General features: G+C 44.6%; 1 protein-coding gene across 2 annotated transcripts; it reads right to left on the bottom strand.

Moving 5' to 3' along the window:
- Positions 1-1,913: 1,913 nt before the first annotated feature.
- Positions 1,914-10,623, bottom strand: LOC123410482 (fatty-acid-binding protein 2-like). Of its 2 annotated transcripts, none has more exons than XM_045103427.1 (11): positions 10,264-10,623; positions 9,142-9,687; positions 8,796-9,006; positions 8,460-8,535; positions 8,250-8,352; positions 3,106-3,174; positions 2,975-3,029; positions 2,816-2,890; positions 2,690-2,741; positions 2,547-2,591; positions 1,914-2,360 (listed from the first exon to the last, which is right to left on the bottom strand). In XM_045103427.1, exons 2-11 carry the CDS (start codon positions 9,621-9,623, stop codon positions 2,257-2,259), a joined length of 1,272 nt encoding a protein of 423 aa, XP_044959362.1. In that variant the 5' UTR covers positions 9,624-9,687; positions 10,264-10,623; the 3' UTR covers positions 1,914-2,256. The 2 variants fall into 2 exon arrangements, with proteins under 2 accessions (XP_044959362.1, XP_044959363.1); XM_045103428.1 differs by having other exon boundaries at positions 2,975-3,011; positions 10,264-10,621.
- Between the last annotated feature and the right edge of the window lie 12,409 nt (positions 10,624-23,032).

Raw genomic sequence — 23,032 nt, 5'->3', positions numbered from 1 at the left:
ACCTGCCCGTCCTCTCTTATGACCATGCCCAAAAGTATTTGACCACTCGGGTACAAAGTGGGATTAAGAGGATGGCGTCTGCATCAAACGGAGTGAAGGTCGCCCGAATCAGTCCTTCCCGCCAAGAGGCTGGCGTGTTGTCAATAAGCTCTGATACCATCTCTGGCGGGTTGACTGCGAGGGAAGTGATCGGGCGCTTCGGCCCTGTCCTTGGAAGCTAGTTATATTCCCAAATTTTGGTAGAGCCGCCCGTTCTAATTCTCTTGATCACCCCTTGTTGCATTGTCTCCCTACCATCCAGCACAGCTCTCCAAATCTGAGAAGGATGATTACCGAGCTCTGCTTCGAGGAAGTTCGTGTTTTGAAAGTAGGCTGATTTCAGAATCCTTGCACTGAGAGAATTTAGTTCAACTAGGACTCTCCATACTTGACGAGCTAATAGTGTCAAGTTGAAGATCTCCATGTCCCTAAAACCCATTCCACCAAGAAATTTTGGATTTCTCATCACATCCCAAGAGACACATATTGTTTCCTCTTCCCCTGCTTACTCCCCCACCAAAATTGTCTAATAATTGATGTGATATTTTCACATAGGCCACGGGTAACCTAAAGCATGACATAGAGTATACCGGAATTGACTGGGTAACTGATTTGATAAGGACCTCTTTACTGGCTACTGAAAGAAGTTTTTCCATCCGTCCTCTCACTTTCTCCCACACTCTGTCTCATAGGTACATGAAAGTAACCATTTTTGACTGGCCAACATCCGTGGGCAGACCCAGATATCTGTCACTCAGGGACTCATTGTTCACAACCAGAATACCCTTGATAGACTCCCTCATACTCTGAGGGCATCCCTTGCTGAAGAAAATCGATGACTTTGCGTGATTAATTCGATGTCCCAATTCATTACAATATATGTCCAATAGGTTTGGTACCCTTGTGGCTCCCTCCACAGTTGACTTGAAAAGCAACAAGCTATCGTCAGCAAAGAGGGGATGGTTGACAGCTGGAGTTGTCGGCGGCACCTTGATTCCTTCAAGAACAGACGACTAAGAACCGGGTTTTAAGAGGCACGAGAGGCCCTCTGATGCAACCAAGAAAAGATAGGGGGAGATAGGATCTCCCTGTGGGATACCTCTGGTTGGTAAATTGTTCTAATTTCTCACCATTAAACATAACTGAGAAGGAAACAGATTGTACCATTCGCATTACTGTGTTGATCCATGGATTTGCAAAACCAAACCTTTCCATCATGGCCCTTAGATATGGCCACTCCAGCATGTCCCGAGTAAGTCACAACCAAAAATCGACATACCAAACACCTAAGCGAGGCCCATCCGGCCCGGGACAAACGCCGATGTCCCGGGTAAAAGTCACAACCAAATAACGACATACCAAACACCTATGCGAGGCTCATCCGTATTTTTTTCACACGGGTATGTTTTACCGGTGTTTTTGGGCCCAAAACAATGAACCAAGCAGGGCCTCAGGGATGTCCACCTTATGGTAGATTGCACCAACTAGCTTGGTCACATGGACCAAACATATCTGCTCTTTTACTTCCATCACCATGCAGCATTCAAACAAATCAATGAACCAAGCGGGGCCTCAGGGATGTCCACCTTATGGTAGATTGCACCAACTAGCTTGGTCACATGGACCAAACATATCTGCTCTTTTACTTCCATCACCATGCAGCATTCAAACAAATCAATGAACCAAGCGGGGCCTCAGGGATGTCCACCTTATGGTAGATTGCACCAACTAGCTTGGTCACATGGACCAAACATATCTGCTCTTTTACTTCCATCACCATGCAGCATTCAAACAAATCTTGTAGACACATTATAGAGTCGAAGAGCATAGAAGTGCAGCTCTGACTTGTAAGAATGGAATTTGAACAGAGCAGAGCAGACAACAGGACATCGCATTGCAAAGACTGGCGTCACCAACGGACGGACTTGCAGGCTTTGTATATTTTCTTTCATCATGGGAGAAGCATCCTCAACTCCTCATCTACAAAACGGCAAGGGGCTCGTCCATCCAAATGGGGACGGAGGCCCCTTGCACAGCAGGCAGATGCTCATCTCCCGTGTGTGGTGTGTTACAACAATACAACATCGCCCTTTCCACTTTACAGGTTACCAGATCTCTCAGTGTATGTACATGCAACGATCCTCGCCTAGTTTCCTCCTACCCACATGCTGTAACGGAAGAACAAAAGAATTATCTGACCCACCCACCAGTCTTGCTTCATCCGCCGCACCTGCCCATGAGCCCGGCGACGTTCCGGGCAACTTCCCTTTTGGCCTCTAGCGAGACGGGAGAATCGCCAATGTACATGTCAAAGAAAGCCCCTGCTCATAGAAGATGTCCGGGTTATAAATTACAAGCAGCAAATATGTAACGTGCCATCGGACTGCCTTAGCGTATGAAGTACTTCTTCAGATGCAACATATCACTTGTTGAATGTTCAAAGTGGAGACAATGAGAGTGCAAACAATAATAGTTCCAAAAGTTTCACTAGTGAAACGTGTACTTACTGCAAAGATCTTTGCTCTGAACAGCACTGATTTGCCTGCCATTAACTGCAACCAAACATTCTTGTCAAGATACACCCGATATTATATAGAGAGCATCCCCAAACAAATAAATCAACTCAGCAGACACGGCCTCAGGTGCTTACTTTCTGTTATTAGCTGCCCATCAGACGTTTGACAGAAGTCGATCTTTGTGCCCTGCAAAAGAACATTGACATTTAACCACTCAAGTCTGGAAGCTACCGACTACAAACTAGTTTGTTGAGCCTTACAGCAGGTATAGGGATATCTTTAGTGAAGTAAGAACCAAAGGTCTTCAAGCAATGATAATCGGTGTTGGGATTTATCTGTTGCAGAAATAAAATGCAAAATCTCACGTAAGTCTATAAGGCTAGTAACAGAAGTGAAGTGGCATCTGAAACAGCAAGTACCTTTCTCAAACGCAGGCCAAGTGACTTCTCGAATACACTGCAAAGAATAAAAGGACTGCCAGTTCAGTCTGGAGTACGTGATAGATATGTGTAAGAGATTCATGCCAGCATAATAAGATCATACTACTTACTCTCTCACTGCACCAATGCTAAGGCCTTTGTAGTTGACTACCAACCTAACTCTGATATGAAGGTCTTCCCTGGAAAAATGACAACATATATGTTATTAGAACCAGAGGATCATAGAATGTAGAAGAAGATGAAGGTCCAGTTTGGATTGCAAGAATGAAAAACACAGGCTTTTAACAGAATGGAATTCCAAAACAGAGAATTGAAAACACAGGAAAATGATAGGAACAAACGTTCAGCTATACAACAAGAGAAAAGTGCATCGATCCTACGAAATGAGTGGGAAAAAGAGGTGGAAACTTGGAATGGACGTTTTGCAATTCCTATGAATCGGGGCATAGTAAACCAACAAATTGGAATCTGGAACCAACGCCTATGATCCAAAGTGGCTGTGCAGGAAAAAAAATCAACGGACTGGAATCCTACCAAAATCCGTATAATAAAAAAGGGCCTAACTTTCTTATCATATTTCCATGATGAACACATAGCAGATAAACAACCAGTAAATGTTCCCTATGAGGATTTAGTGATCTATGGACATGTGGGTGAAATGTGCACCATCTGCTGCCATGAACGTGTACAAGCAGAAATCCTGACAACAAGATACCAACTGATAGTTGTTTATCACCAATGCTGCTGGAGAATCATCTCCCTTGAACACAGCTTGGGTGGAGGAGGGGGACTTGGATGAGAATGATTTTACTATTGTTTGGTCCAGGAAAAAAGAAAGAAGGAAAGTGAATGTCATAATTTCTAAACCTGTGACTAGAAGTCAAAATCAAAAGTTGAATGGAGTTGCAGGTAAGACCATTGCTCCTGGTAAACCTGGCAACAAAGCTCAATCTCCAAAAAATAAGAAAAAATGATTAGTCTTCTTTGGAATTGTAGGGGGATTGGGAAGAGAGGCATGGTGACATATCTGTCTGATTTGATTAGAGATTATAAGCTTGATTTTGTTGGGATCCAGGAAACAATGAAGAAGGATTTTTCCTCTAAGTTCTTGAGGAAATTTGATCCTGGGGATGCTTTCTGTTGGAAGTGGATTCCTTCGGAAGGGAAATCAGGAGGTATCTTATGTGGATATAGGAATAATACCTTTGATTTGGTGAATTGTACTGTGGGCAAGTATCTTATGAAGCTTGAGTTGTGGGACAAAAGTTTGAAAATGAATTGTTGTATTCTGGTGGTTTATGGATCAGCACACGAAGAATTTAAGATCGAATTCCTCACGGAGCTTGCTCCAATGTGTGGAGATATAGCCTGCCCTTATATTGTAGTCAATATTCTTAGATTTACTAATGAGAAGAATAAGAAAGTCAAGTTGGGTCATTCTTCGAATCTTTTCAATTCCATTATCAATTCTCTTTCCTTGCGTGAGGTGGATATGAGTGGTGGCATATATACTTGGTCTAATAATCAGCGGGAGCCAACCTTAGAGAAATTGGATAGAGTTCTCATGTCCAAATCTTGAGAAGGTCTATTCCCTTTTACTTTTGTCAGGAAAATTGTAAGAGAAATTTCTGATCATTGCCCCCTGATCCTTAATACTGATGATAATCTGCCTATATTTTCTGGTAAAAGAGAATTTAAGTTTGATCTAAACTGGATTAATAAACCTGATTTTCTTCCTCTGGTGGCCAAAATTTGGATGAAACCTGTGCAATCTGATAATCCTATTGACATTATGAACATTAAGCTGAAGAGGTTTAAGAAATATTTCAAAGATTGGGGCTCGGATAACTTTGGTAAAGCCAGAAAAAGGAGGAAGTGGCTGAGAGAGGAACTGGGATATCTTGAGAAGTTGCAAGAAACAGATACCTTGAGCCCTGAGCTTTATTGTGAAAAAGTTGACATGCTAGTTGAGCTGAATAACCTTCTTTTAGAAGAAGAGATAGCCTGGCTGCAAAAATCTCATGAGAATTGGTTGTTGAAGGGTGATAGCAATACTGAATACTTCCACAGGACTGTGAATGGTACGAGAAGGAGGAATACAATTCTTTCGCTTAATTGTGGAGATATGGTAATTGAAGGGAATAAGAATCTTCTTAAATATGCAACTGACTTTTACAAAGAGCTCTTTGGACCTGCTCCTGGAAACTTATGCGGGATCGACAGTAATATGTGGGGAGAGAAAGAGAACTTGAGTGATATTGATAATTTTATTCTTCTAAGACCCTTTTCGGACACGGAGATCAAGAATGCTTTGTTCTCTATGAAACATAATAAAGCCCCTGGTCCTGACAACATTCCAATTGAATTTTTTCAATATTGCTGGGACATTGTGAAAAAAGATGTGATGTTGCTCTTTGAATGGTTTTACGAGAATAAGCTTGATGTGGAGAGACTTAACTATGGTATTATAACTTTGCTTCCCAAAGTGGTTGGGGCTAATAAGATGCAACAATTCAGACCTATATGTTTACTGCGTTGTGTGTACAAGTTGATCACTAAAGTGCTTACTATTAGATTGGAACCTTTTGTTGATATTCTGTTTAGTAGGCACCAGAATGCTTTCATTAAGAATAGGGATATCATGGATGGGATTATGTCATTACATGAAATTCTACACCATTCCTATGCTCGTAAGAAACCTGGGATTGTTCTCAAACTTGATTTCGAAAAAGCTTAGGACAAAGTAAATTGGGATTTCTTGTTGGAATGCCATAGTAAAAGGGAATTTAACACCCGATGGATAGATTGGGTTAGGAGAATTTTGGTGGGAGGCACTATAAGTGTGAAGTTGAATGATGAGGTGGGGGATTACTTCCAAAGTGCCAAAGGAGTGAGACAGGGTGATCCCCTTGCTCCCTTCCTATTTAATCTGGCAGCTGATTGCCTAACAAAGATGGTCCTTAGGCGCAGGAAAACAATTTGTTTACTGGATTAGCAGCAGATTTAGTGGAACATGGGGTAGCTATTCTTCAGTATGCTAATGATACCATTTTGTGCTTTGAAGATGATCCTAGTAATGCTCTTAATATCAAATTGCTGCTATATCTGTTTGAGATTATGTCAGGACTGAAAATCAATTTTCTGAAAAGTGAGATTTTCTCGGTTGGTGCTGATGATGAAACAATGAGAAATTATGCTGAAATGTTTAATTGTGAAATTGGATCTTTTCCCATTAAATACTTTGGCATGCCTGTCAGTTATGCTGGCCTTAAAGGCAATGACTGGTTGTTTGTTGATGACAAGTTTACTAGCCATGGGGAAACCTGGATTAGTGAAACTTTGGCTAGCGGGGGCAGACTTATTGAAGTCAATGATGTATTGTCACATATTCCATCCTATTATATGTCCATGGCCTTGATTAAGAAAACTACTTTGGAAAGATGGGACAAGCCTAGGAGGAAATTCTTTTGGCATAATAATGGGAGGAAGGGTTATCATATGGTGAAATGGACTCGTATTTGTAGATCCAAGATGAAAGGGGGGCCGGGGTTAAGGATTTGAGAAAGCAAAATATTAGCTTGCTGGCAAAATGGTGGTGGAAACTTGAGAAAAAGGAAGGGCTATGGCAGGATATTGTGAAAGCTAAATATCTTAAGAAAACCTCAGTGGCTAAGGTCAAACAGAAAGCTAATGATTCCCCTTGTTGGAAAGCTATATTGAATGTAAAAGAGCATTATATGGCTGGTAGAGGAATCCAGTTGAATAGAGGAAATATAGCTGGCCTTTGGCTAGATGACTTGGGAGATAACTTCCCTTTAAAAGATAGATATCCTGAACTTGTTGAGATTTGTATGGATAAGGAGTGTACTGTAGATAAGTTGGAAAGCTTGAACCGTCTTTCTTCTTTTAGAAGAAGATTATCCAGTGAAATGCTCCAGAAGTGGGATGAGATGAGGAAATATGTGTTGGGCAAGATTGATAAGGATAAGGATGATGAGATATACTGGAAGTTAGACAACTCCAGAGAATATTCTACTAAATCTATGTACAGGTGGTTGGAAAAAAACCTTGCGGGAGCCAGTTACAAATGGATTTGGGGGGGCAAGATTCCTTTGAAAATTCAAATTTTCTTGTGGCAACTTTTCCAAGATTCTATTCCTACGAGAGATAACATGAAGAAACGCCAATGGCAGGGGGACCCTAAATGTTCATTCTGTGAGCAGCCTGAATCGGCTCAGCACTTAATCTTTTTGTGTCCGGTTGCCAGGGTAGTTTGGAGGACTGTAGGAGTTATGTTTGGAACTAGTTATGTTTCAAAATCTATATGGCAGGTTTATGCATGGTTATATGATTTTTTGCCTAGTTTTTGTGATGTTTATACTGTTGGCTTAGCCGCAATTTGCTGGGCTATATGGTTGGCCCGGAATCGTACCACATTTGAGAGGAAGTGGATCAATAGTCCTTTTGAGATTGCCTTTACAGCCTGTGCATTTCTTAAATATTGGGCAGGCTTGCAAAAACCTGTGATGATGGAGGTGGTCAAAAAAGGCGCCGAAATGCTGAAAGAGAATGCATGGCAGATGTTGTTGCTGTGCGGGCCGCCGATGCCAGAATCTACTGAACAAGCTGATGAAGAAGAAGGCTGGGAGAAGTGGTAATGCAGATGAAGCTGGTGGGTAAGCTGGTGGAGCTTGCTGGATGTTTGCAGGCTACCAGAGATAGTTTCTCTTATCTGTGGTTGTAGTTTGATATATTAGCTGTTTGCGCTCTCTGAGCCTGGTCTGTAGTGTGATGTATGGAGATACTCCAGTGGTACTGTTATGTTGGTAGGCTAGCTTTTGATATGCGTGGTGGTTGATGATACCAGGTTTTCGCCCCACAGTCTATTGTTCCTGATGACAGGCGTAGACGCAGGCGTAGACGGTGGGTTTCCTGGTATTGTCACGAGCTCGCTTCTTTCCCTTTCCCTTCTCTCTGTTTTTGGTCCGAAAAACATTGTATTTCCGTTATGAAAGTAATGAAAAGGGGGAGGAGCCCGGTTCGAAAAAGAAAAAAAAGATACAACTGATAGTAACATGCAGTACAACCAGAAACCAACTACCACAATAACATGTATCCAGCTTAAAGAAGAATCCTTATAGACCTTGCTCAACAAGATAATTTTGTAACGCCACAATAGTACATGCTAAGCTTATGCACTTCAGAGAATGTCTGTGCAACAGTGGGTCAGTGACAGTATCAATGGAGAGCATACCTCAGAAGATCATTATAGAAATCTGGGTCATCCTTCAGTTTGGTGGTTGGAACTGAAGCATACTTAGGACCCAGCTTCTCGCAAATAGAATTCGGTTGCATATCTATGATGGCATGGTATCGTCAGTAATCAATAGAGGAATACCGGATATACAAATTTTACTGGTAAATAGATACAAACAACCTAACCACTTTTCAAACAGTTACTTACATAAACCAAAAGCGTACAGGTTCAAATTTTTGACCCTCATTATTTTCATGCCTTTGAAACCCACGCCAACGAGGACCTGCAATTTAGTTTTCAATGAACTGTCACTGAAGTCATCAACAAACCAAGGTAGGACAGATTACTTAGAAAATTGGGAAGTAAAGCATTAGTTATCAATGAACTGTCACATGAATCCATCCACGGAATAACTGAGTATACCAAGTGTCTTGGTTAGTTGATGTAATACTTATCCTAGACTTATGTCCAATCATAACACTACATTGTTAAAGAAACAAGGCTGCAGTATGACATGAGCTCCTAAAAATAAGGGGTGTATACCGTTGTAGCTGGACAGGAGTCATCTTCGAGGAATGCAGGGAACTTGATTCCAGTTTTTGGTTCAACTGCGTCTTCTTGAAAGATCGTAGTTGGCACAGCAACAGAAGAACAACTTAGGCGTTTTCTGTCCAAACAAGGCTGATCTGCTGGCATGTTGATATAACCATCAACATTTCCAAACTTAATCAACTCTGCAAGCATCTTCGGAGATCTTGTACATTCATACAAATATAAAATGAGAGAGAGGCATTTTCAAGAAATACAATAGAGAAGTCATGAACGCAAACAAAAATATCAAAGGGAAAGCAGAGCACGTGATGGGCAAATAATTGGTATTGAGACCTACATGTTTTCAAATGGTGGTACGATAGCAGCAAAACCAGCCATAGTAAGAAGATTGCTGGCATGTTGCTGCTCAATATCATTCCACAGTCGTCCAACGGTTGCCTGTGCAAGTCTGGCTAACAACAGTTGTACAGCATGCCCGTCTTTTAGAGAACCAAACTGCGATCCCACCAAATTTTGCACACCAGAAGTCACTCGCTTTATATGTGAAAACCCGTGGGGACTCTTGGGGTCATAGGCTCTAGAAAACCGGAAGAAGAAAGCTCTGGCAAACTTCCTGAGGCAAATGAATGCTTCCTGAGCCTTCACATTTCCCGAAGAACAGATCTCCCTGCGATGCTGCAAAGAACTCCCCAACAATCTTCCAAGATGCGTTACCAAACTCAACCCAAGATCATGAGACATTGGAAACTCTGGTGGATACTGGTACATGTATCCCCCACCATGACCAATATTGGCGAAAATTAGCCGATCGTGCTTCATGCTAGAATGAATATATATGAAGCCTTTCAAGTGTGTGGATGTAGGGCGAGGATAATATAGTGATCTGTCAATAAGAGCAAAAGTTTAAAAAAAAAACGAATCAGCCATGTAACAGCACCGGCTGTTTCAAACAGGTCTAAACAATGAGCAGAACTCTTCATCAACTCTACGACTTTTACCGTCAAGGCATGGGTTCATGATTACTACACCAAATTGCAAAACATGTTAATCATGCTACTTTTACATGTCGTTTTGGAATGCCTTCCCGTTACCTTTACCTTTCCGCCAACAAAATAAAAAATCACCTAAAATAAAATAAGCGCTCTCAAGTTGCAACATTCAGTTTTACTCACAAAATGCCCCCATGATAGCAAGCACATGTACATGACCTGATGAACAATGATGACAGTGCCAACGCAATCAGACACCCCCCACTCCAATCAACCACACCAACCGTGCAACGATTCACACGGCACGCATAGTAAAATTGGCTGAGCAGCAATCTGTGCCTGAAAAGGATCCATCGCCCCTCCCCTCCACGCAAAATCACCAAAATCCTCACTCCACCAACTCACATTCCACGAGAAAAAAAAAACCACTCATGCATAAAAAAAAGGATAGCTTAAGAAAATCGCCATGCCTGTCCGACGGATGAGGGAGAAGTCCGGGGCGAGAGCTGCGACCGAGGACGGCCTAGGATCCCCGCGCGATCCCTGCTGATCCGGGGGCGCGGGATCAAAGACCGGCCGGCCCAGAGCCCCGGCACCGCGCGCGCCTGCCACGAGACCTGGAGGGGGGTGGAGGGGCTGGAACCAAGCGACGCTCCCCGCGGCGGATCCCCTGCTCGATCGGCCTCCCCGAATCCGATCCCCTCCGCCCTCGCCCTCGCGCTCGCCTCGCCTCGCCTCCCGTGAGGGTGGGAGAGAGGGAGAGGGGCGCAGAACGCGTGCTCCGGCTCGGCGTCGTTTGCTCCGTTCTCTCTCTCTCTCCTCCCACCCCGGCCCGGGCCGAAAAAGGGTTCAATAAGTTTTGGGTTCCCTCCTTTCCGCGTTCACCGGGCAGCCCCCTCCAAGAATCGTATTATCATCTTAGTCCTTGTCACGTGCGCTTGGTGCGTGGCTGAATGTTGTTGAGGGTAATAAAAGGTAGCAGGGGGTGTTGGTTGTAAGATGGCTCGTCCCTTTCGGGGAAGGTGCGGGTCGTGGCACGAGGAACCGGGGGATATTCGGCGGGGCGATCCGACGGCCACGAGGAAGGGGTCGGCTGGCGTTGGGAGGTAGCGGCCGTCGATGTGACGCGACCGCGGAAGTTGGTCCACGTCAGCCGCGGAGACAGACGCGGACGGCGGCTGGAAGGGCCTGCAGCACGTTTAAAATGGACGCCTTCTTCCTCTTCCTCGTGGAAAGGTCTAAATTTGCTGGACGTGTTTTTTTTCTTTTTGAGACGCTGGGTCCTCGCATTGTAGGACTCATTTGATTCAAAGGAGTTTCCTAGAATTTTTCAAGTATTGCAATCTTTAAAAAAGACTAGCAAAAGGGTCCGTGCGTTGCAACGGAAAAAAAAATACCACAAGCTTTTAATCTTTTTATAATCATTTTGATTTATTAAAATAATAAGTTAACTAACTAATGTAGTCAGTCCTATCCTATTTTGTTGAGAAATCAAACCGTCCATTTTTAATTCCATCATTATGAGAAATTGAGCAGGACAAGCAAAGCAAAACAAAAAGGCTACGTGAATTGATCAATGGACTGTTATCTCATTTCACTCATGGGATAGAGAATGTGGGATCAGATGACAAACTGAAGGTGGTGTTTCATTCCCTCTCTCTACAACAATGCAATCTTACATTCAATACATTCATTCATCAGCAAACAAATTCCCACAAAACAAAATTTCTTGCCGGTGCTTGGCACACGGTTGGAGGCATGGGGAGGGGATCTCACCAGATGATGAGTTCCTGTCGGAGGAGGGAATACGATGAGGGGAGCAAGGGTTAGGCGCCTCTATCTGGCCATAAGGAGTCATCGTTGCCGCGCCATAACCTCAGAGTTCCCCGTGTGAGCCATGGAGGCCCGCCTCCACCTGCAAGTACTTCGCTCTGCCGCGCCTTATCCGCACGCCGCCGTCGTTCTGCATCAAGCAAACGCATCATCCCAAGTCGTCGTAGCTATCGCGTTGATTTGATCCAGAAGTTGTGCTCGAGCGCCAAAACGGGGGCAGCGCCAAAACGGGGGCAGCAAGCGGGCAGAGGTACGCCCGCGGAGGCGGGTGGGTTGAGATCGACAGCAGTGGTGGTTGAGCTCGGCCGCGGCGGCGAGTGGTGTGGCAACGGCCTGGGCACAGGCCAGGGTGGACCAGGGTCGACGCGATGCGCTCGAGCGCCGCAACGGGGGCAATGAGCGGGGGTACAGCCGCGGAGGCGGGTGGGTTGAGATCAGCAGCGGTGGCGGTTGAGGTTTGCCGCGGCGGCGAGTGGTGTGGCGGCGGCCTGGGCGCAGGCCAGGGTGGCCCAGGGTCGACGGGAGGAGGCGATGCGTACGGGTATAATTTTTGCAGCGAATCATTTTTTCCTTTTGCGTTGCAGATAAATGATGAAGCGCGGGTTGAATAACAAAAATTACAGGGACTTTTTTATAAAAATATCGTGGTGGGTTTTCCGACGAAAGCAATAGCCACTTTATTATTAGGTATAGAATACATTGGTCCTTTAATTCATTGGATTGGATTCCGTAGTAATTTTTTCTATCAAATATTTTATACTACTCCCTTCGTTTTTTAAATATAAGTTTTTTAAAGGTTTCACTATAGACTTATTTTACAATATAGATTCCCTCAATTTGCTTCATACGTACTTCCTCTGTAAACTAATATAAGAGCATTTAGAACAGTACTTTAGTAATCTAAACACTCTTATATTAGTTTACAGAGAGAATAGTTACTAATAAATCTCTTAAAAGGCTTATATTTAGAAACGGAGAGAGTACGTTTCATAAAAGGGCCTGGAACACATTTATAATGGACACCTTCTTCCTCTTCCTCGTGGAAAGGTCCAAATTTGTTGGAGGTGTTCTTTTCTTTTTTGGACGCTAGGTCCTCGCACCGAAAAAATTTCAGGATCTCCTTTGTAAGTTGTAACCCCGGGTGTCAGGTACTCCCTCAGTCCAGTAATATATAACAGCTCGTTTGGTACTTAGGATTTCATTTAATTTGATGGGAATGAAATGAAAACACATTCCTGAAAAGATTTCATTCAATGCGATTTGGTTTCCAAGTCCAAATTTCCTGTTTGGCTGCCATATGGATTTCCGAAACGAAACGAATGCCTTATGTTGCTTGGCTGCTAGTTTAAATTACAAATAATCAACATGCACATTTCAATCTGTACATCCAGCACATTTACATTATGATTTTTCTAAATGATCAAGATAAAAAGGATCTGAACAATATCAGTTTCATGCATTCAAATATGTCAAAATATATTCATCTCAAGTGCAGACAAGAATAGTGACAAGATCTCCTAAGGATCATTAAAAGCTAAAACTTGTGTTTGTCGAAACGGAATTGCTCTGCGTACGACTTGATATTTACGATTCACGTCCGACGTTGTGATCCCACGATTACTATTGATGCATACATTTGATCCAAGGGTGGCTAAGCAATGTCGTACAAAAGTCGTAAGAAAAATATCGTACGCATAACAAAGCTCTTGTCGAAAACCAAGATCTTCGAAGTTTCAAAGCTTGTGCCAAGAACGGAGCGCGGGGAGGAGCAACTAGGGGTCATCGGCTGCTGCTCCCGGCAGTAGGACGGAGCGCGGGACGGAGCAACTAGGGGTCGGGGGAGGGAAGGGGGAGGCGAGGAATAGAAGATGGGAAAGGAGAAGAAAGGAGGGAGAGGGATCAACGGAGGAGGGAGGGCTCGTTGGTGGCAATAAACCGAAGCTCATGGATTGGGAGGAGCAGGATCGGGGAGAGAGAGTGGTCTCAGGGAGAAGGGGAGCTGTGGAAAATCCACAGGAATGACGGGGTGGAGGCAGAGATTTGGGAATAGTGCGGCTCTTGGAGGGAGTGATTTGGGTGGAAATGATAATTTAATTTCAAAGGTCAATTCTATGGCAGCCACACAAGTTGAATCCAAAATTCATAAATGAAATCCGCCAAATCCACCCGAAATGATAGATACCAAACGACTTGTAAAAGTGTTTTTAATACTACATTAATATTAAAATTTAAAAACTATCTTACATTATGGGACGACGGAAGTAATATTCGTAATCTCTTTTTCAGGAAAGCATACACCTTATCATTACGAGCACCTTGAATAAATTGGATTCACACATTATCTTGAGATCGATCATTGATGAAGTCGCCATAGAAAAAGAAGTTGACAAGAGTGAAGCCTGGTTCAAACCTTAAGGAGCCCTCCTTCGGCACATCCCAAACTGTATGAAAATAGTATGGTCATTTGACCAAAACATATATCCACCTTGGCATGCATAAAGTGTACGTAGACACAGTGGCAGGGCTTGGGTCAAATCTTTGAATGGGCAATGGACTAAGGAGGGGCCAAACTATAAGGTTTAGTCTATTTCTTACTGAACATACAATGCAAAAACCAATAGTAGTAGGTGAATTTTTCTTGGGCTGGGGCCACCGCCCAGGTTGGCCCCCATGAAGCTCCGCCACTGCGTAGACATACACACTTGATCTGCCGGCACCATTTCATCGCCGTACCCGTCATGTCTCGTGCCCCATTCCGTCTTGTACTCGTCACGATCCGCTGCCACCCACGACCCCACATGCCACCCACAACCCCTCCGCTAAGGCTATCGTCGCCTCTACGTGCATCTAACACCATCTCGTCTCTGTCGTGTGACACCACACTCTTCCACGTCGCGGATCTGCCTTTGTCGACATCTTGTCGGCCTTGTCTGGATCGATATCCTTGTTGTTTTCCCGTGTCCTCCTCGTCGTCAACGGCGTCATCGTCGTCGGGAGCCTTACCTCATGATCCTAGACACCGATGTTGTCATACTTTTCTCGCGACATAGACCCCCAACATCGAAGATTTGCCATCTAAACCATTGTCTATGTATCATCGAAATGGTCAAAAAATGAGCGCAAAAAAATCGAGCTATGCTTGCATAAGCGTGTGGATCTCTACTATGTTAAAATCCAAGAATAATCGCCCCTGAATCCGCCCCCTTGAATATTTTTTTGGCCCTCGCCCCCCTGAATCCGTCCCCACTCTCTTCTTTCATCCCCCGCTTCTTCATCCAATACATGTCCTTTTCTCCCATCACCTCCTTCCTTCCGCCACTGATACATGGAACTGGAGGAGAACTTTTTGGAGATGAAGGTGGCGGAGGTGCCGAATGTGAGCAACGTGCTTGCCCAAAAGATCATCTCGGCTACGCGGAAAACTAGTCGCGTCTAAGCAAAAGCTGGAAAGGAGGAGAAGCTCAAAAAGCTGATGGCCACTGGTGGGCGTGCTGGCAAAGGGCGTGGTGGAGGCCACGATGCGAAAACAGGCGCGTCCACAACACAGATGACACAATGGCTGGAGCACCACAGCCCTTGGTACTACTATGCCGCCAAGCAGCTCAAAACCATCGTTGGGAGAAGTTCGAGGACATCTTTTCAAAGAAGAAAGAGGCATGTGTGAAGTGCTAGGATCTCAGGAGGAGAAAAAGGCGGATATATTCAAATTGTCAACGGAGGCGATGGAGAAGAAGCTGAAACTCGAAGAAAGCAAGGCCCCGCTCGAAGAAAGCAAGGCCCCGCTCGAGAAAAAGAATGTGCTGATCACCTTCAATGCGGAGGACACGCCAAGAAGTTGACTTTGAATATGGAGTCACTGGATGCCGATGCAAGAATGATCGTGCAATCTGTTCGCCTTTGGACCAGAAGGTTTTTTTTCTGCATTGTCATGCTTTTGTATAGCGTGGACGTACGAGGCCAGTAGAAAACCCGTCTTATTACGAGGTGGACGCACGCTGAAGCGTGATTACTAGACGTAATTAGCAACCGCCGAAGGGGATGGCATGCGTGCGCCGCCTCTACATATTAGTGTCCACTTTATATGTTTTGGAGTTTGTCATATCTTAATTTTCTTTTCGTCCTCCTGTTGGTGAACGTCGCATGGGAAACAAAAAATTTCCTACGCGCACGAAGACCTATCATGGTGATGTTCATCTACGAGAGGGGATGAGTGATCTACATACCCTTGTAGACCGTACATCAGAAGCGTTAGAGAACGCGGTTGATGTAGTGGAACGTCCTCACGTCCCTCGATCCGCCCCGCGAACAATCCCGCGATCAGTCCCAGGATCTAGTACCGAACGGACGGCACCTCCGCGTTCAGCACACGTACAGCTCGACGATGATCTCGGCCTTCTTGATCCAGCAAGAGAGACGGAGAGGTAGAAGAGTTCTCCGGCAGCGTGACGGCGCTCCGGAGGTTGGTGATGATCTTGTCTCAGCGGGGCTCCGCCCGAGCTCCGCAGAAACGCGATCTAGAGGAAAAACCGTGGAGGTATGTGGTCGGGCTGCCGTGGAAAAGTCGTTCCAAATCAGCCCTAAAACCTCCGTATATATAGGTGGGAGGGAGGGAGCCTTGCCTTGGGGCTCAAGGAGCCCCAAGGGGGTCGGCCGAGTCCAAGGGGGAGGACTCTCCCCCCCCCCAAACCGAGTTGGACTAGGTTTGGTGGGAGGGAGTCCTCCTCCCTTCCCACCTCCTCCTTTTTTTTTTCTTTTCCTCTTGATTTTTCTTCTCTTGGCGCATAGACCACTTGTGGGCTGTCCCACCAGCCCACTAAGGGCTGGTGTGTCTCCCCCAAGGCCTATGGGCTTCCCCGGGGTGGGTTGCCCCCCCCCCCCCCGGTGAACTCCCGGAACCCATTCGTCATTCCCGGTACATTCCCGGTAACTCCGAAAACCTTCCGGTAATCAAATGAGGTCATCCTATATATCAATCTTCGTTTCCGGACCATTCCGGAAACCCTCGTGACGTCCGTGATCTCATCCGGGACTCCGAACAACATTCGGTAACCAACCATATAACTCAAATACGCATAAAACAACGTCGAACCTTAAGTGTGCAGACCCTGCGGGTTCGAGAACTATGTAGACATGACCCGAGAGACTCCTCGGTCAATATCCAATAGCGGGACCTGGATGCCCATATTGGATCCTACATATTCTACGAAGATCTTATCGTTTGAACCTCAGTGCCAAGGATTCGTATAATCCCGTATGTCATTCCCTTTGTCCTTCGGTATGTTACTTGCCCGAGATTCGATCGTCAGTATCCGCATACCTATTTCAATCTCGTTTTACCGGCAAGTCTCTTTACTCGTTTCGTAATACAAGATCCCGCAACTTACACTAAGTTACATTGCTTGCAAGGCTTGTGTGTGATGTTGTATTACCGAGTGGGCCCCGAGATACCTCTCCGTTACACGGAGCGACAAATCCCAATCTTGATCCATACTAACTCAACTAACACCTTCGGAGATACCTGTAGAGCATCTTTATAGTCACCCAGTTACGTTGCGACGTTTGATACACACAAAGCATTCCTCCGGTGTCAGTGAGTTATATGATCTCATGGTCATAGGAATAAATACTTGACACGCAGAAAACAGTAGCAACAAAATGACACGATCAACATGCTACGTCTATTAGTTTGGGTCTAGTCCATCACGTGATTCTCCCAATGACGTGATCCAGTTATCAAGCAACAACACCTTGTTCATAATCAGAAGACACTGACTATCATTGATCAACTGGCTAGCCAACTAGAGGCATGCTAGGGACGGTGTTTTGTCTATGTATCCACACATGTAAATGAGTCTTCATTCAATACAATTATAGCATGGATAATAAACTATTATCTTGATACAGGAATTATAATAATAACTATACATGTATTATTGCCTCTAGGGCATAATTCCAACAGTCTCCCACTTGCACTAGAGTCAATAATCTAGCCCTCACATCACCATGTGAATTACATTGTAATAAATCTAACACCCATGCAGTTCTGGTGTCGATCATGTTTTGGCCGTGGAAGAGGTTTAGTCAGCGGGTCTGCTACATTCAGATCCGTGTGCACTTTGCATATATTTACGTCCTCTTCCTCGACGTAGTCGCGGATGAGGTTGAAGCGTCGTTTGATGTGTCTGGTCTTCTTGTGAAACCGTGGTTCCTTTGCTAAGGCAATGGCACCAGTGTTGTCACAGAACAAGGTTATTGGATTCGGTGCGCTTGGCACCACTCCAAGATCCGTCATGAACTGCTTCATCCAGACACCCTCCTTAGCCGCCTCCGAGGCAGCCATGTACTCCGCTTCACATGTAGAATCTGCTACGACGCTTTGCTTGGAACTGCACCAGCTTACTGCACCCCCATTAAGAATAAATACGTATCCGGTTTGCGACTTAGAGTCGTCCGGATCTGTGACAAAGCTTGCATCGACGTAACCTTTTACGGCGAGCTCTTCGTCACCTCCATACACGAGAAACATCTCCTTAGTCCTTTTCAGGTACTTCAGGATATTCTTGACCGCTGTCCAGTGATCCACTCCTGGATTACTCTGGAACCTGCCTGCCATACTTATGGCCAAGCTAACATCCGGTCTAGTGCACACCATCGCATACATGATAGAACCTATGGCTGAAGCATAGGGGACGGAGCGCATATGCTCTCTATCTTCATCAGTTGCTGGGCACTGAGTCTTACTCAATCTCGTACCTTGTAAAACTGGCAAGAACCCTTTCTTGGACTGTTCCATTTTGAACCTCTTCAAAACTTTATCAAGGTATGTGCTTTGTGAAAGTCCTATCAGGCGTTTTGATCTATCCCTATAGATCTTAATGCCTACAATGTAAGCAGCTTCTCCTAGGTCCTTCATAGAGAAACTTTTATTCAAGTAACCTTTCATGCTCTCCAAAAGCTCTACGTTGTTTCCAATCAGTAATATGTCATCCACATATAATATTAGAAACGCCACAGAGCTCCCACTCACTTTCTTGTAAATACAAGATTCTCCAACCACTTGTATAAACCCAAATGCTTTGATCACCTCATCAAAGCGTTTGTTCCAACTCCGAGATGCTTGCACCAGTCCATAAATGGATCGCTGGAGCTTGCACACCTTGTCAACATTTTTAGGATCGACAAAACCTTCGGGTTGCATCATATACAACTCTTCCTTAAGGAAACCGTTAAGGAACGCCGTTTTGACATCCATCTGCCAGATTTCATAATCGAAAAATACAGCTATTGCTAACATGATTCTGACGGACTTAAGCATCGCTACGGGTGAGAAAGTCTCATCGTAGTCGACTCCTGGAACTTGTGAAAAACCCTTTGCCACAAGTCGAGCTTTATAAACGTTCACATTACCGTCAGCGTCCGTCTTCTTCTTAAAGATCCATTTGTTCTGAATAGCCTTGCGGCCCTCAGGTAGTATCTCCAAAGTCCACACTTTGTTCTCATACATGGATCCTATCTCGGATTTCATGGCTTCTAGCCATTTGTTGGAATCTGGGCCCACCATTGCTTCTTCATAATTTGCAGGTTCATTGTTGTCTAACAACATGATTGATAAGACAGGATTGCCGTACCACTCTGGAGCAGCGCGTGATCTCGTCGACCTGCGTGGTTCAACAGAAACTTGAACTGGAGTTTCATGATCATCATCATTAACTTCCTCCTCAACCGGCGTCGCAACGACAGAGGTTTCCCCTTGCCCTGCGCCACCATCCAGAGGGATGAGAGGTTCGACAACCTCGTCAAGTTCTATCTTCCTCCCACTCAATTCTCTCGAGAGAAACTCCTTCTCGAGAAAAGCTCCGTTTTTAGCAACAAACACTTTGCCCTCGGATTTGAGATAGAAGGTGTACCCAATTGTCTCTTTTGGGTAACCTATGAAGACGCACTTTTCCGCTTTGGGTTCCAGCTTTTCAGGCTGAAGCTTTTTGACATAAGCATCACATCCCCAAACTTTAAGAAACGACAACTTTGGCCTTTTGCCATACCACAGTTCGTATGGTGTCGTCTCAACGGATTTTGATGGTGCCCTATTTAAAGTGAATGCAGCTGTTTCTAATGCATAACCCCAAAATGATAACGGCAAATCAGTAAGAGACATCATAGATCGCACCATCTCTAACAAAGTACGATTACGACGTTCGGGCACACCATTACGCTGTGGTGTTCCAGGCGGTGTTAACTGCGAAACAATTCCACATTGTCTTAAGTGAGCACCAAACTCGAAACTCAGATATTCACCCCCGCGATCAGACCGTAGGAACTTGATCTTCTTGTTACGATGATTTTCCACTTCACTCTGAAATTGCTTGAACTTTTCAAATGTTTCAGACTTGTGCTTCATCAAGTAGACATAACCATATCTACTTAAATCGTCAGTGAAGGTGAGAAAATAACGATATCCGCCGCGTGCCTCTACGCTCATTGGACCACATACATCGGTATGTATGATTTCCAACAAGTCACTTGCACGCTCCATTGTTCCGGAGAACGGAGTCTTAGTCATCTTGCCCATGAGGCATGGTTCGCACGTGTCAAGTGAATCAAAGTCAAGTGACTCCAAAAGTCCATCAGCATGGAGTTTCTTCATGCGCTTTACACCAATATGACCCAAGCGGCAGTGCCACAAAAATATGGCGCTATCATTTTTTACTCTAACTCTTTTGGTCTCAATGTTATGTATATGTGTATCGCTATCAAGATTCAATATGAACAATCCTCTCACATTCGGTGCATGACCATAAAAGATGTTACTCATAGAAATAGAACAACCATTATTCTCAGACTTAAAAGAGTAACCGTCTCGCAATAAACAAGATCCAGATATAATGTTCATGCTCAACGCAGGCACTAAATAACAATGATTTAAGTTCATCACTAATCCCGATGGTAGCTGAAGTGACACTGTGCCGACGGCGATTGCATCAACCTTGGAACCGTTTCCTACGCGCATCGTCACTTCGTCTTTCGCCAGCCTTCGTCTATTTCGCAGTTCCTGTTTCGAGTTGCAAATATGAGCAACAGAACCGGTATCGAATACCCAGGCACTACTACGAGAGCCGGTTAAGTACACATCAATAACATGTATATCAAATATACCTGATTTTTCTTTGCCCGCCTTCTTATCTGCTAGATACTTGGGGCAATTGCGCTTCCAGTGACCCATACCCTTGCAATAGAAACACTCCGTTTCAGGCTTAGGTCCAGCTTTGGGTTTCTTCGGCGGATTGGCAACAGGCTTGCCGCTCTTCTTCGAATTGCCCTTCTTGCCTTTGCCGTTTCTCTTGAAACTAGTGGTCTTGCTCACCATCAACACTTTATGCTCTTTACGGAGTTCTGACTCTGCGACTTTCAGCATCGCAAACAACTCGCCGGGAGACTTGTTCATCCCTTGCATGTTGTAGTTCAACACAAAGCCTTTATAGCTTGGCGGTAGTGATTGAAGGATTCTGTCAGTGATAGCTTCTTGCGGGAGTTCAATCCCTAGTTCAGCTAGACGGTTTGAGTACCCAGACATTTTGAGCACATGTTCACTGACAGACGAGTTTTCCTCCATCTTGCAAGCATAGAATTTATCGGAGGTCTCATACCTCTCGATCCGGGCGTTCTTCTGAAAGATAAACTACAACTCCCGGAACATCTCAAATGCTCCATGACGCTCAAAGCGACGTTGAAGTCCCGGTTCTAAGCCATACAAGACTGCACATTGAACTATTGAGTAGTCCTCCTTACGTGCTAACCAAGCGTTCTTAACATCCTGATCAGCCGTAGCGGGTGGTTCATCTCCTAGGGCAGCATTAAGGACATAATCCTTCTTCCCAGCTTGTAAAATTAGCTTAAGATTACGAGCCCAGTCTACAAAGTTGCTTCCATCATCTTTCAACTTAGCTTTCTCTAGGAACGTATTAAAATTCAGGATGACTGTCGCGTGAGCCATGATCTACAACACAAATATATTCAAAGTGGACTTAGACTATGTTCAAGATAATTAGAGTTCAACTTAATCAAATTATATGCTAAACTCCCACTCAAAAAGTACATCTCTCTAGTCATTTGAGTGGTTCATGATCCACTTACACTATCCCAAGTCCGATCATCACGTGAGTTGAGTATAGTTTCAGTGGTAAGCATCCCTATGCTAATCATATCAACTATATGATTCATGATCGACCTTTCGGTCTCATGTGTTCCGAGGCCATGTCTGCACATGCTAGGCTCGTCAAGCTTAACCCGAGTGTTCCGCGTGCGCAACTGTTTTGCACCCGTTGTATGTGAACGTTGAGTCTATCACACCCGATCATCACGTGGTGTCTCGAAACGACGAACTGTAGCAATGGTGCACAGTCGGGGAGAACACAATTTCGTCTTGAAATTTAGTGAGAGATCACCTCATAATGCTACCGTCGTTCTAAGCAAAATAAGGTGCATAAAAGGATTAACATCACATGCAATTCATAAGTGACATGATATGGCCATCATCACGTGCTTCTTGATCTCCATCACCAAAGCACCGGCACGATCTTCTTGTCACCGGCGCCACACCATGATCATCCATCAACGTGTTGCCATCGGGGTTGTCGTGCTACTTATGCTATTACTACTAAAGCTACATCCTAGCAAAATAGTAAACGCATCTGCAAGCACAAACGTTAGTATAAAGACAACCCTATGGCTCCTGCCGGTTGCCGTACCATCGACGTGCAAGTCGATATTTATATTGCAACATGATCATCTCATACATCCAATATATCACATCACATCGTTGGCCATATCACATCACAATCATACCCTGCAAAAACAAGTTAGACGTCCTCTAATTTTGTTGTTGCATGTTTTACGTGGTGACCAAGGGTATCTAGTAGGATCGCATCTTACTTACGCAAACACCACAACGGAGATATATGAGTTGCTATTTAACCTCATCCAAGGACCTCCTCGGTCAAATCCGATTCAACTAAAGTTGGAGAAACCGACACTTGCCAGTCGTCTTTGAGCAAAGGGGGTTACTCGTAACGATGAAACCAGTCTCTCGTAAACGTACGAGTAATGTCGGTCCAAGCCGCTTCAATCCAACAATACCGCGGAATCAAGAAAAGACTAAGGAGGGCAGCAAAACGCACATCACCGCCCACAAAAACTTTTGTGTTCTACTCGAGAAGACATCTACGCATGAACCTAGCTCATGATGCCACTGTTGGTGAACGTCGCATGGGAAACAAAAATTTTCCTACGCGCACGAAGACCTATCATGGTGATGTTCATCTACGAGAGGGGATGAGTGATCTACATACCCTTATAGACCGTACAACAGAAGCGTTAGAGAACGCGGTTGATGTAGTGAAACGTCCTCAC

This window comes from Hordeum vulgare, chromosome 7H (assembly GCF_904849725.1).
Source record: "Hordeum vulgare subsp. vulgare chromosome 7H, MorexV3_pseudomolecules_assembly, whole genome shotgun sequence".
Lineage (NCBI taxonomy): Eukaryota > Viridiplantae > Streptophyta > Magnoliopsida > Poales > Poaceae > Hordeum > Hordeum vulgare.
The sequence above is the reverse complement of the archived record's forward strand: the minus strand, read 5'-3'. Positions and strand labels throughout refer to the sequence as shown.